The sequence below is a fragment of the Pelodiscus sinensis genome, chromosome 2 (genome assembly GCF_049634645.1).
Source record: "Pelodiscus sinensis isolate JC-2024 chromosome 2, ASM4963464v1, whole genome shotgun sequence".
NCBI lineage: Eukaryota > Metazoa > Chordata > Testudines > Trionychidae > Pelodiscus > Pelodiscus sinensis.
Window position 1 is genome coordinate 49,820,201 of NC_134712.1, and position 15,080 is coordinate 49,835,280.

The window sequence follows — 15,080 nt, forward strand, 5'->3', positions numbered from 1 at the left end:
AACACGGCTTCTAGGCTGCAGGGCCTGAGGGTACTAGAGCTGCAGGGAGACAGCCAGGATAGAAGAAGGCAGCAGATCTACACCTCTGCCAATGATGGGTGCCCATTTCAGACAGTAAGATTCCTATCCACAGTTACTTTAGCTATATAATACATACTTCCTGCCCATTAAAGCTGATTGAATTTGGGTGGTTGTGGGGTTTTTTGGCTAAAAAAGCAGAAAGAAAAAATAAACAGTTTGTTTCATTCAACACTTTTCATTTTTTCACATTTCTGATGAAGAACCTTCTTGCAATGAATGCACTTGTCAGCTATAAATATCAGTGGAAAGAATACCAGTATTTCCATTGACATGTATGGCTCACTGAGGGTATGTCTACACTACAAAGTTAATTCGAACTAACAGCCGTTTAATAGGGGCTACACATACAAACCGCTAGTTCAAATGTAAATCGAATTAGCGAAGTGCTTAATTAGAACTAGGTAAACCTCCCTCTATGAGGACTAACGCCTAGTTCGAATTAAGTAGTTCGAATTAAGGGCTGTGTAGCCACTTAATTTCTAACTAGTTGGAGGCTAACCCTTCCCAGGTTGCCATGGTGGCCACTCTGGGCCAAACCAGGGAAACTCTTCTGCCCCCCTCCTGGCCCTGGAGCCTTTAAAGGGGCACGATCTGGCTACAGTGCTTGTGCCAGTTGCAAGCCTGCCAGCACCCAGCCAGCAGACCCTGCACCTGACACGGCATGAGCCAGCCACCCGCTGCCACCCAGCCCTCTGTCTCTTCCCAGGACCACGCTGGCAGCTCCCAGGAGCCTGCCCGGGGCCGCAAGAGGTGGGCGCCCACCTGGTCTAGTCCGGAGATCGTGGACCTCATTGAGGTTTGGGGGGAGGCCTCCAATGTCCACGACCTCCGCACTAGCCACAGGAATGTAGCCGGCTAGCGCAGGATAGCTGCCAGCCTGGCCACCAAAGGAGCAGGTTTGCATGAAAATCAAGTTGGTCCAGTGAGAACCCCGACCCTAGAACATAAGAACATAAGAATGGCTGTACTGGGTCAGACAAAAGGTCCATCTAGCCCAGTAGCCTGTCTGCTGACAGCGGCCAGCACCAGGTACCCCGGAGGAGATGGACCAAAGACAATGACCGAATGATTTGTCTCGTGCCATCCATCTCCAGCCTTCCACAAACAGAGGCCAGGGACACCGTTCCTACCCCCTGGCTAATAGCATTCCATGGACCCAACCTCCATGACTTTATCTAACTTCTCTTTAAACTCTGTTATAGTTCTAGTCTTCACAGCCTCCTGTGGCAAGGAGTTCCACAGGTTGACTTTGTGCTGTGTGAAGAAGAACTTTCGCTTATTAGTTTTAAACCTGCTGCCCATTAATTTCATTTGATGTTCTCTATTCCTTATATTATGGGGACTAATGAAGAACTTTTCTTTATTCATCTTCTCCACACCACTCATGTTTTTATATACCTCTATCATATCCCCCCTCAGTCTCCTCTTTTCCAAGCTGAAAAGTCCCAGACTCTTTAGCCTCTCTTCATATGGGACCTGTTCCAAACCCCTAATCATTTTAGTTGCCCTTTTCTGAACCCTTTCCAAGGCCAAAGTATCTTTTTTGAGGTGAGGAGACCACATCTGTACACAGTACTGAAGATATGGCGTATCATAGTTATATACTTCCCCTCCTCCTCCTTCCCCTGGCTTCCCCCTTCCAGCTCCCTCCTCCCAGGTTTCCCTCTCCCCTCTCCCACCCTCTCTCTTCCCCTCTCCTACCTCCTTTTCCCAGTCTCCCCAGAGGTTAATCCCCCCCCCCCCCCAGTTTTGTTAAATAAAGAGAGTTTCTATTTTTGAACACACGTGTCCTTTATTTTATACATCAGGAAGGGGAGGCTAGGGAGGAGTAAGTGGAAGGAGGTGAGGTAGGAATGGGGCACGAGCCCCAATGGGGAGGACTGGGGTGGCTCTGCGGGCTCCTCGGGGTGGAAGCTCTCCTGCAGGGCCTCCTGGATCCTGACAGCCCCCCGATTGACCCCTCCCCGGATGGCAGCCTGTGACAAGTGCAGCTGGGATGATGGCTGAGTGCTGTGATGTGCCGAGTGCGGGCACTCGGGGCACTCCAAGACAGGACTGCTTTGCTGTCCCTCATCGAGTTAGACAAGCAAGCGGGGAACCCTGAGAACTGTCTGTCCAGGGTGGGGGTCGGGTCCCTTTAAGCACAGCCCTCGGCTAGCCTGAGGCAGCAGCTCCACACTCTAAGTCCTAACCTGATGCCCTGCCGGCACTGGTTCTGGCCAGTCTTAACTTCGGTTCAGGGTCCACTCAATGTGGACATGCTATTTCGAATTAGCAAAACGCTAATTCGAATTAGTTTTTAGGTCTAGATGCACTAATTCGAATTAGCTTATTTCGAATTAACTAATTCGAATTAAATTAGTTCGAATTAGTGCCGTAGTGTAGACATACCCCGAGAGGTGTGTCATTACTGCAATGTGACTTTTCATCAGAAACTATAGGAAACTTTACTGCAATTGCATAAGGCAAGGCACAACAACTAATTTCTTCTAAAAAGTAAAGATACCTTTCTCCTTTCCTCAGCAGCTTCCAGCTTTTTCTGGATCTCCTCACGGGACAATTCTTTCTTCTTGGGAGAGGCTAAAGTCCGTGGTGCTTCTGAGACAGGAGATGGTGGCTTTAAGATCAGTTCAAAAGCCTGGCCAGAGGCACGTTTGTTGATTTGTTTAACTTCCATATCTAGGAAACAAAATTAGAAATGCTAAACCTACCATTGGAGGAGAAAATAGCATACTCTGGCGATGTAAAGGAAACTGCTGAGAATGTGCTGAAAATGGCTCTTCTGAGAGGTACATTTCCTTTTGTTAGTTGAAGTGCAAGTATAAATTAATCTTATAAAGATAAATATGTATGGCATTTTGGAACTAGAAAGGTGTGTGTGTGTGTGTATGTGTGACAGTGGAGATTAGTATGGACAAATACATGTATAACGTTGGGTGTGAAAAATTCTTTAATTTGCCTTTGACACTTTTAATAATAATAAACCTACTTTTGTAAACCTAATCTGGCTTTCTAAAGTTAAATTAAAAAGCAGTTGTTTGACCAAAAATAATCTGCATGTGGCCATGGTCATGTGAAATTAATTGGTGATTGCAGCCCAGTGATGAACAAGTGTCCATACTTGAGAGAATTCACTGTCAATGTGGCACCAAATTGCTGCTTATCTCAGCAATTAAACTAAGTATTGAATTGGAATGTAGATGGAACTGGAGTTATTCATGCATCTGAGGCTGAGATGTCATGATCAGATCACTTGGGGAAGTTTGCACAGACTGTTTCCTGCTGTACCTGTCCTATGGATGGATAAAGAATTTGTTTCTAAGGCTATCAATCCAGCAGCTTTGAGTAGAGATTAAACTAATTTTTTAAAAATGTTCTTCCAAAATTGCCTCCTTTTTATGCTGGTGAGGGCCAGGCATAGCTCTTGACCCCCCAGGGAATTAGTGATGCTCCACTGTTTTTGTTGCTGAAGCAGGTGCTAAGACTGCTATCCAGCCTCCCATGCAGCTCAGAGATGCAATTCCTCAAGTAGTTCAATTGTTTACCATCATGACCCCCATGTATCCACTCACAAACAAAAATCCCCAGATATAATCAATTTAACAATATGGTTTCCCAAGCTTGGGTGACAGAATTCCAAGTTTACTAATAATTTAAGATTTCCCTCATTGATGCCTACTAGGGAAAGCACATTTTCTTTTTCGCTCTTTTTTTTTTTTTTAAGAAATGAATCAGCTGTGAATATTTGCAATTTCCTGGATGGGTAGCATTTCTTGAGGTACTAAATACACCATACATCATTATAAAATAGCCGGCTTTTTAAAATGAGATTTTGAAGTAATGTTTTTAGAATCTAAGGGTCACCATGATGCGGAATAGGCAATTGGTAGGAACTAACAACCAGAAACAGCAAGGCTATGTCTAAACTACATCCGTCTTTTGAAAGAGGTATGTAAATTAGACAGATTGAAATTGCAAATGAAGCTGGGATTTGAATTTCCTGTGCTTCATTTGCATAATGGCAGTCGCGCGGTCTTTCGAAAAAGGTATTTTGAAAGTGAAACCACTGTCTAGACGTAGTTCTTTTTTGGGGGTAGAACCCCTTTTTTGAAAGATCCTGTACTCCTGTACTCAAAATGAGGAGTACCATGTCTAGACAGCGGTTTCTGTTTTGAAGTACCTTTTTCGAAAGAACATGTGGCCACCATTATGCAAATAAAGCATGGGAAATTCAAATCCTGGCTTCATTTGCAATTTTGATCTGTCTAATTTACATCTCTCTTTCGAAAGAGGGATGTAGTTTAGACATGCCCCAAGTGAATTGTTAAATCAGCAAAGCATTGATTAAATAATATCAAACTGTGAGGGTGAAATGAGTCATATCCCAGCACTGCCAAATATTTTAACAAGCAGGATTACTTCCAGTGAAGGTTACTCACCATCATATGTATAGATGTTCAGGTTGCGAGGTTCAGGGTAAAAACAGGAGCAGATCAGAGACAGCATGGACAGCTCCTTCATCTTTTCCTTATAGGCTGAAATAAAAGATCAAATTAGCTTATATCAGTTTCCCAAATTTCTTATTGTGAGTTTTTAATGTAGATTTTAATTAGAGTAGTTAGCTGTATATCTGATAGAACAGCCTGAAAGATTTCTCTGGAATGTTTGCCTTGTACCATTCCTTCTGAATATGGAAATGTCTTAACAGTATGGGAATGTTGGGCACCCAGTACTGCACAGAGTGCTTCTGACCTCCATGTCTCCTACAACATAGTCTTAACTTTGGATCCTGTGCCCTCTGGAGATCTCTGACTTTTATGAGCTGATGATGGTTGGCCAGCAATGTATTTTAATCCTGGAATAGTGTCCTAATTCAGTGTCCCTCTGGAGCCAGAGGCAAGTGACACTCATGCAAACTTTACTGTTCCTCCAAATGTAACTCTCATCAAGATCTCTGAATTATGTTTCATAGATGGCTACAAGCGTTGTCTGATTCAAATACAAATGTCATCCAAATATTTATAATTAAACAAGAAATATGGATAAATTCATAACAAAATTCTCAGCAAAACTCTTTAGTATTCAAAACCAAAAAGGTTTTAACCACCTGCCCTATTGGGTTCACATCCAGTTCTAGTGTAAACCAATCTATATACCACATTCATATTAATTACCATTATTTATAATTTGTATTCTGGTAGGGCCCACAGACCCCAGTCAGGGTTGGAGGCCACTGGGACTAATAATAACAATATCTAGGTGTAATATAGTGTTTTTCAGCCATACTTCTAAAACAGTTTACCAAATAGGTAAATATTATCCACAATTTATGAATGAGACACAGACAAAGGTAAGTTGCTTGTTCAAGATTGCCAAGCAGGCCTGAACAAAGTCAGGAATGGAACCGACATCTTCTGAATACTAGTCAAGTGCCATAGCCACTTGTCCTTGCTGTACAAATGAATACTGTAAGACAGGATAGGAAGCAAATGCTGAGCGTCTGGGTTTGAAAATTTGCCTCCCACCCTCTCTTACAGTACGCAGAGTACTTGTGCACATTTTGTACCTTCAAAACCCCCCATTTGCATAGGGAAGTGCCTCTCAGAATGAGAAACTGTCTGTCGCAGATAGAGGCAAGTACAAGTTAGTCTCTGGGACATAAAAATATGCTCTGAATATGAACTATTACTGATATTATAACTGTCACATCAAATCAAATTCAGCCTGGATGTCACTGTATCAAATCAATAAAGCTATGCCAGTGGTGACTTTAAGACATTAAGTTTAAAATAATTAATAGAAATCCATAGTTATATAAAACTGCCTTTCAGTCTGTCATCTGAATGTTGCTTGCTCCTTTTTATATTTGGTAATCAAAAAGGGCCAACTGCAAGGAGTTTGATCATTTCCTGTGGCGGGTTGAGGGCCCTCAACTCTCATTAAAGGCCATGAAATTCAGGATGCAAAAGCTCAGCAGTTTTCAGGGCAAGGGTCTCAAATCAGCATTCAGTAGAGTACTGCTTAGAAGAAACTAATAGATCTTGATCACGGGACACCAATCAATCTGCCGAGAGCACACATGACCTACTGTAGGCCTCATTTTAATCCATATTGATCAACAAATACCCCAGCACAAAGTTCCACCAAGAGATCTTGCTGTCTGCATACTGAGGTTGGCAAGTCTTTGTGGTTTTGTTTACAGATGGTGAAAACATTCAGTTACATACAAAAACGGTAATGATGAGAACAATATTGACTAGGATGCAGTGAAGGAGTTTGGAGCACAGGTGGCATTATCTAGGATCCTTCCTGTCAAAGGTAGGGGCCCAGGCAGAGACAGGAGCATCCTGGAGGTGAATGCCTGGCTGCGACAATGGTGTCGCCAGGAGAGCTTTGGCTTCCTCGACCACAGGATGCTATTCCAGGAAGGACTGCTAAGCAGGAATGGCGTTCACCTTACAAGGAAGGGGAAGACTGTATTTGGATACAGAATGGCTAACCTAGTGAGGAGGGCTTTAAACTAGGTTCGACTGGGACAGGTGACCAAAGCCCACGCGTAAGTAAAGAACATTGAGAGTGGGGAAATGGGAAACATGGGGACTTGGTCGGAAATGGGAGGGAGTGTGGACTATAATAGCAGAGAGAAAGGAGGGACAAGGCAGAATTGGGAGGCAAGATCAAATCAGTATCTTAGATGCCTATTTACAAATTCAAGACAAATGGGTAATAAACAGGAAGAACTGGAAGTGCTAATAAACGAATACAACTATGACATCGTTGGCATCACAAAGATTTGGTGGGATAATACGCATGATGGAATATCAGTATAGAAGGGTACAGCTTACTCAGGAAGGACAGGCGGGGGAAAAAAGGGAGGAGGTGTTGCCTTATATATTAAAAATGTACACACTTGGACTGAGGTTGAGATGGACGTAGGAGACAGATGAGTTGAGAGTCTTTGGGTTTGGCTAAAAGGGGTAAAAACAAGGGTGATGTCATGCTAAGGGTCTACTACAGGCCACCTACCCAGGCAGAAGAGGTGGATGAGGCTTTTTTTAAACAACTAACAAAATCATCCAAAATGCAGGATTTGGTGGTGATGGGGGACTTCAACTATGCAGATATATGTTGGGAAACTAACACAGTGGGCCAATAAGTTCTTGGACTGCATTGAAGACAACTTTTTATTCCAGAAGGCTGAAAAAGCTACTGGGGGGAAGCTATTCTAGACTTGATTTTAACAAATAGGGAGGAACTGATTGAGAATTTGAAAGTGGAAGGCAGCTTGGGTGCAAGTGGTCATGAAATCATAGAGTTCACAATTCTAAGGTATAGTAGAAGGGAGAACAGCAATTTAGAGACAATGGATTTCAGGAAGGCAGATTTTTGGTAAGCTCAGAGAGCTGGTAGGCAAGGTCCCGTGGGAGGCAAGACTGAGGGGAAAAACAACTGAAGAGAGTTGGCAGTTTTTCAAAAGGACATTATTGAAGACCCAAAAGCAAACTATTCCGCTACATAGAAAAGACAGAAAATATGGCAAAAGACCTCCTTGGCTTAACCAGGAGATCTTGCATGATCTAAAAATAAAAAAGGAGTCATAAAAAATGGAAACTAGGTCAAATTACAAAGGATGAATATAGGCAAACAATACGGGAATGCAGGGGCAAGGTTAGAAAGGCAAAGGCACAAAATGAGCTCAAACTAGCTACAGGCATAAAGGGAAACAAGAAGATATTCTATAAATATATTTGAAGCAAGAGGAAGACCAAGGACAGGGTAGACCCATTGCTCAGTGAGGAGGGAGAAACAGTAACAGGAAACTTGGAAATGGCAGAGATGCTTAATGATTTCTTTGTTTCGGCCTTCACCAAGAAGTCTGATGAAGGAATGCCTAACATAGTGAATGCTAGTGGGAAAAAGGTAGGTTTAGAAGATAAAATAAAAAAAGAACAAGTTAAAAATCACTTTGAAAAGTTAGATGTCTGCAAGTCAGCAGGGCCTGATGAAATGCATCTTAGAATACTCAAGGACCTGATAGAGGAGGCATATGAGCCTTTAGCTATCATCTTTGGAAAATCATGGAAGACAGGAGAGATTCCAGAAGACTGGAAAAGGGCAAATATAGTGCCCATCTATAAAAAGGGAAATAAGAACAACCCAGGAAACTACAGACCAGTCAGTTTAACTTCTGTGCCAGGAAAGATAATGGAGCAAGTAATTAAGGAAATCATCTGCAAATACCTGGAGGATAATAAGGTGATAGGGAACAGCCAGCATTGATTTGTAAAGAACAAATCATGTCAAAGCAATCTCATAGCTTTCTTTGATATGATAACGAGTCTTGTGGATAAGGGAGAAGTGGTGGACATGGTATACCTACACTTTAGTAAGGCATTTGATACGATCTCACATTATATTCTAATCAATAAACTAGCCAGATACAATTTAGCTGGGGCTACCATAAGGAGGGTGCATAACTGGCTGGATAACCATTCTCAGAGCGTAGTTATTAATGGTTCACAATCTTACTGGAAAGGTATAACAAGTAGGGTTCCGCAGGGGTCTGTTTTGGGACCGGTTCTGTTCAATATCTTCATCAACGATTTAAATATTGGCGTAGAGAGTACGCTTATTAAGTTTTCATATGATACCAAGCTGGGAGGGGTTGCAACTGCTTTGGAAGACAGGGTCATAATTCAAAATGATCTGGACAAATTTGAGAAATAGTCTGAGGTAAACATGATGAAGTTTAATAAGGACAAATGCAAAGTGCTCCACGTAGAAAGGAACAATCAGTTTCACACATGCAGAGTGGGAAGCGACTGTCTAGGAAGGAGTATGGCAGAAAGGGATCTAGTGGTTATAGTGGACCACAAGCTGAATATGAGTCAGCAGTGTGATGCTGTTGCAAAAAAAGCAAACATGATTCTAAGATGCATTACCAGGTGTGTTGTGAGCAAGACACGAGAAGTTATTCTTCTGCTCTACTCTGCACTGATTAGACCTCAGTTGGAGAATTGTGTCCAGTTCTGGGCACCACATTTCAAGAAAGATGTGGAGAAATTGGAGAGGGTCCAGAGAAGAGAAAAAAGAATGATTAAAGGTCTAGAGAACATGACCTATGAAGGAAGACTGAAAGAATTGGGCTTGTTTAGTTTGGAAAAGAGAAGACTGAGAGGAGACATGATATTGGTTTTCAGGTATGTAAAAGTGTGTGACAAGGAGGAAGGAGAAAACTTGTTCTTCCTGGCCTCTGAGTATAGAACAAGAAGCAATGGGCTTAAACTGCAGCAAGGGAGGTTTATGTTGGACATTACGGAAATGTTGGTGGTTAAACACTGGAATAAATTGCCTAGGGCGGTTGTGGAATCTATCTTTGAAGATATTTAGGAGTAGGTTTGATAAATGTCTATTGGGGATGATCTAGACAGTACTGGGTCCTGCCATGAAGGCAGGGGACTGAACTCGATGACCTCTTGAGTCCTTTCCAGTCCTAGTATTCTATGATTCTAATATTTGAATCCAACAGTACTATGGCAAAGCTTATGAAAGGTACAAAAAAGGACCTTGGTAACCTTTTTTTCACTGCTGCTGTTAAAGTAGCTCTCTTGAACTGGGAGGAATCTTTGGAATGATGTCAGTTGTTTGATACATTCTAGCATTATGGCACTCACATCAGAAAGGGAATTTTTGATCTCCAAATGACCTTTACAGTAGAATCACTTGCTACCATGTGGAATCATGCAAATGCTTCCCTGCATTTAAAATGGTGGCATTTTTTAACATTGCAGAATAACACCTATGCAGCAAAGCACCTAAGCCCATCTTTTTAAGAAAACTAAAGCATTGTGAAGTGTTTTGCTGAATCAGGGCTATAAAATATCATTATATGCATTTGCCCGAATTAGGTATCCTAGCAGTTCTGCACCTCCTGTGGGTTTTTTTTTAAAACTCTGCCAAGTATTTGCTATTTGCATTTTCTAAAAGCATTTACAGCAATTAGAAAAAAAACCTGTGATTTTCCAGCTTGTCATCTGTAGAACATGGCTTGAGAGATAAGTGTTGTGCTCGGCTCTCATTTCTGTGAGCACCCTATCTGCACTCAAAGCATTTCGGCGGTGGTTCTCCTTTTTTATCCTGGGTAGTGGCAGGATTTGGGTACTTTACCAGACTATACCATGCTCTGTTTTGTATTGATATAGTCCTTCTTTGCCCCAGCCTAGAAGGGCATTCAGCCAGAGTTGCAAATTGGCTTGAATAATCCTACCAGATTCTAGAGGCTACTGCAGCACCAGCAGCCAAACATACAGATAATATAGCACATTACAAGGAAATATATGTTTTAGCTATTTCTATGGCCAGCATAACTGTAGTCTTTGAGCTCCTTACCTCTTAAATGCTATTAGCTACAGATAGTCTATCTGTGCCTCAGTGCCCTAAGGACTCGTCTTTGCTAGAACTGCTACAGCAGCAAAGCTATACTGATGTGGCTGTGCTGTTCTAGAGAGAGAGCTCTCCCGATGGCAGTAGCTATGTCAGCAGAAGAGCTTCTCCCACTGATGTAGCACTGTCCACACCAGCGTTTAGGTCAGTATAACTTATACTGTTCGGGGGGTGGCTTTTCACACCCCTGAGTGACTTAAGGTATACTGAAGTAAGTGCTAGTGTGTATAGGCCGCTAGGCTACATCTATGCCATGAGCCAAGGATGTAATTTCCCTTGCTCATGTATATGTAGTTGCATAAGCTCTCATTGAGCCAATGTAAATATAAACAGCTGTAGGCACAGTACCATAGGTAGAGGCAACAAAAGCCCCACTAAGCTGGACCAAATAGATACCCACCAGAAATCACACCTGAGCCATTTTCACTATCTGAGCTACTGCCATTATGCTATTTTACTTGAGCTAGCTTGAGAAGGGCTAGTGCAAGTATGTGTATGCAAGGAGGAGAATCACGCCCCTAGCAAATAGTATAGATGGAACCAAAGTAACATGCTTAATTCACACTCAGGATGTTTGTCGGAGAGAATTGTACCTGAGTCCCCTAGCTCTTAGATAAGCTGCCTTGCCATTGAACCCTCATCCTTCATGGAAATGCAGGCATTTTATTTAAAGAACATTTCTGTAAAACCATATATTTGGGGAGACAATGTTTATGATTGCATAAGGAACAATAACTCACTTTATATTTTAGATTAAGTGCCATCTAGCAAACCTCTTTTAGCATGATCCATTAAATTAATATGAGGTACAGTACCTATTTAACATGCATTTGACAAAACACTGATTTTTTTAAAACTACTTTATCAGTCCATTCACAACCCAGACTTTAAGAACCATCCTTTTAATTTAGTGAGGGGAAGGAAGAGATTCAATAATAGTAGTGATTCAATTTGGAGGAAAACCCTGCCAGATGTTTTAGAGTAAAGCTAATGAGCACATTTTAGTAATGGGGCAGGCACAAACTCAAAAGTTGAGGGAGCAGTTTTTAATGTAATTTTATTTGTTTGTTCTGAATTTTGAAAGCGAAGGAGATGGCAAGGAAAATGGGCATGATTCAAAGTCCATTGAAGTCCACAGGACTTTTTTCCTTGACTTTGGATCAGGCTCTGACAATTAGGTAACTAAGCTTTTCTATGCCTAATGTCTCATCAGTTTCTTATTTCATAGAACAGATAAGAACATAAATAGATGTAATATGTCCCAGTGCAAAATTGCCTTTGTGGAAAAGAGGCAGTGGAGAAGGAAGGAGTGCTGAGAAAGTCTTTAGTACTATCTTAATAATATGGTATGTTCAGCTGTTACGATTTTTATCATAATTGAGAGCTACTATTGTGTTTAGCCTTTTCTTTAATGACAGCTAAGCAATTGCTGTCTGGGCAACACTTGGTTGGTGACAGCTAATGTCATATAACTGTTCTCTCAATAGGATGTTTCTACTGCTTCCACTCAAATTTGTGAATGAATCTTCCCTTTTTGCAACCAGGGTCTAAATTTAAATGGCAGAGGAATATGACACTGCAAGTGATAGCCACTCATTCACATGCTGCATCCATGTATAAACATCAGTTGTCTTCCTCCATTTGTCATAATGACCACGACTAGCTGTCAATGTTTGGTTAAGATTTTCAACAGTATCATTTTAAATGTGTTAACGGAACACACACACACACACACACACACACACACACACACACACACTTGCTCTTTTTGTTGATTCTTTTACAACTTGGTAAGAAAAGATTATAACAAGGTGCATCTTCCAGGGTCAGTTTCATTAACTGGCTTTGTTAATTGCATGACTCCTCATTCAGTCATCCATTGTGTACATAACAGTGTTAACTATTTCTGTAGTAAATGATATGTATCTGGAGCTTACAATTTCCTTTAATAAGGAAGTGACTAACAAAAGGTGATATGGATTAATTGTATGTTTCAACTGCAGTATATAAAAGCCTTTAAATCTCTAGGTAAGTATTGAGTTGGGGGAAGCAGGGTCTGTACTGCTGTCATCCACTAGCCAAAAGCAGAGGGGGGCTCTGCCATGCCAACTCTTGCAATGTGACAGGGTATTGTCATGATAGTGTATTTCTTAATGCCTGGCTCCTGGAATCATGTGAATATATCAGAATCCCAACTTTCATTTTTTTAAAGTAAGTTTCCCATTCTCGTGGCTGTAGCGAAAAAGCTGAAATCATAACCTGCATGCAATCTGAAGTCTCAGCAAGCAATTAAAAGGTACTGCTAACTTTATTATTAAAAATAATTTAAAGTCAATTGCATGATTTTGGCGGGTTCACTCTTAATTTTAAGTAGTTGGGGCTGGCAAAACTGAAGTACCCTCTCCTCTCCCTAGCTCAGGTGAGCAACTTCCTGGATGGCGCCTCCTTCTACTTGATTGATGCAGTGACAACTTCCCACCTATTCAAGTTTGCTTTCACAGCTGTTTGAGGTGAAGTTCCCTGTGTTCTCATCTCATTCTGTTTTCCTCACAGGCATGTCAGGCAACTGCCATGAAATAGATTGTTCATGACTTCCAAGGTTGTAGGTCATCAGCAAAATTATTTTAGATCAGGGATCCTATCCATGGAATTCCCTCTGTGAAGAATCTCACTATTGTTGCTCTCAAGTTGTTTCTATTTTGGTTGCAATATCTCTACCGACTCTGACCTCTCCTTTCCACCAGCTCTTCCTCTCTGGATTACTCCCTTTCATCTAGTTTGTTTAGGAAAACTTCTAGTATCACTAAGATGAGTTACAATCTAATTTTACTTTTTTTTTGCACTTCCTGGACACTCTGCCCAGAAACAGGTGCTTCAGAAATCATTTGATGTATTAGAAAAAAAAGAGTAGTATGTACAGCTCTCTTGGTTTACTTGAGGGTTTCATTATATTTGATGTTTGTCTTCAATTCTCACCTCCATGAGTCATGGGATTACATGAGAATCTCACTCAGCTTTCGTGGCTTTTTTCTTAATAAAGTAATTTCTAGCCCTCAGGATTGTGGAGAAAAGCTTGTAAACAAGAACCCTAGTGTACACTCAATGACCAGAAACCAGACTATAATGATGATGATTATTTTTTTTAATTTAATTTTAAAGTTAATTTCATGATTTCTGGAAGCCTGACTCATGGTTACAAAGCACAACTCATAACACAGTCCAGTTCCTTCCCCTGCTTCCAGCATGTTGTCAAATTGTCAGCCTTCTAGGATGAATTCTAATTATTGAACCTCAATCCAATTTTTTTTTCTGCTTTGGAAAAGACTGCTATGGAGAAAGGTAAGAGATAAGATTAGATGAAGCATGAAATGCATGATACACAAAGTTCATATTGTTCTGGTATACTATAGTCATATTTATATTGATCTCTCTGGGATTTCATTGACAAAAACACGTGGTTACATTCTGAAGGTTTACTTTGTTTATACTGACTGCAAAGTGCTGGGACATTTTGCTTTTTAACAGAAATACTGTCAATGTGAGGGCTGTGTTGTTCCTTTGAATGCGAAACTCTGAGTCTTTTTTTAGCCAGTAATTCTTCTTGTAATCCACAAATGTGTGCTGTATACTTGCTGTCAATTGAAAAAGGGATTACTTGATAATAATTGCAATTAATCTCTGATCGGATTTAAACATTGTAGAAACACAAAGAAAGATTATATAACTGCATTTGGCTCACATTTTTGTAGTTTCTCATTCTTTTGGGACAATATGCAAGACAACTCACAATATTGTCGGATAGAGCTCCCTATTATAAATAGTGGATTTGACAGAGAATTGAGACCTTAATAACTACCAGCAGTGAAGAAGGAGAAAGAAGAATAAAGGTGTGATGGTGTTCGGGGTGGTGTCATATCTCACCACCACCTTCCCTCTACGGTGCATCTACTGTGCACTTGTAGCTCAAAATAAATGACACAATTTGAGCTACACAAATTGCATAGCTTATTTCAAGTCAATTTCGAAATAGCTTATTTCGTAATTTGGTGCTGTTGAGACAGTACCAAATTTTAAAATAACCCGCTTTTCTGAAACATCTCTTACTCCTCGTGGAATGAGGTTTACAGGGACATTGGAACAATGAGCCCATTATATTTTTAAATAACAGGTTTGCTGTTAAGAAACGGGATAGCTATTTTGGGATACCTCCTGTATCCTGAAATAGTGCTGCAGTGTAGATGTAGCCTTAGTGTGAAACAGTCTTGTCTGTTCACTCTGTTGATCAGCTCCCTGTAACCATCACCTTCTGGCAACATAAGCATCATCTTCCTGGCCCTACAGGCCTTGCTGTGTCTGTTCAGGCAGCAACAGGCCCACGCAAACACCCTGATACTTGAGCTCTTTCTGTGGTGTTCAGCCCCATGTCCATTGAATTACCAAGCTTGCTGTTCCCAAGGGAATGGCACATACCAGCTTGTAAGAGTCGACTCAGCCCCACCTCTGTGCTTAGCACCACAACACTTAACCCAGGTCTACACTAGGGGGCATTGTCGATA

At 41.2% G+C, this 15,080-nt stretch overlaps 1 protein-coding gene across 1 annotated transcript in view; it reads right to left on the reverse strand.

Moving 5' to 3' along the window:
* The window catches only part of STMN2 (stathmin 2), a 67,942-nt gene that overhangs the window by 26,604 nt on the left and 26,258 nt on the right, over window positions 1–15,080 (reverse strand). Inside the window, exons 2-3 of the mRNA XM_006131558.4 lie at window positions 4,521–4,616; window positions 2,588–2,760 (exon numbers count right to left, since the gene is read on the reverse strand). Of these exons, the coding sequence (XP_006131620.2) occupies window positions 2,588–2,760; window positions 4,521–4,616 (269 nt within the window). The remainder of the gene's footprint in view (window positions 1–2,587; window positions 2,761–4,520; window positions 4,617–15,080) is intronic.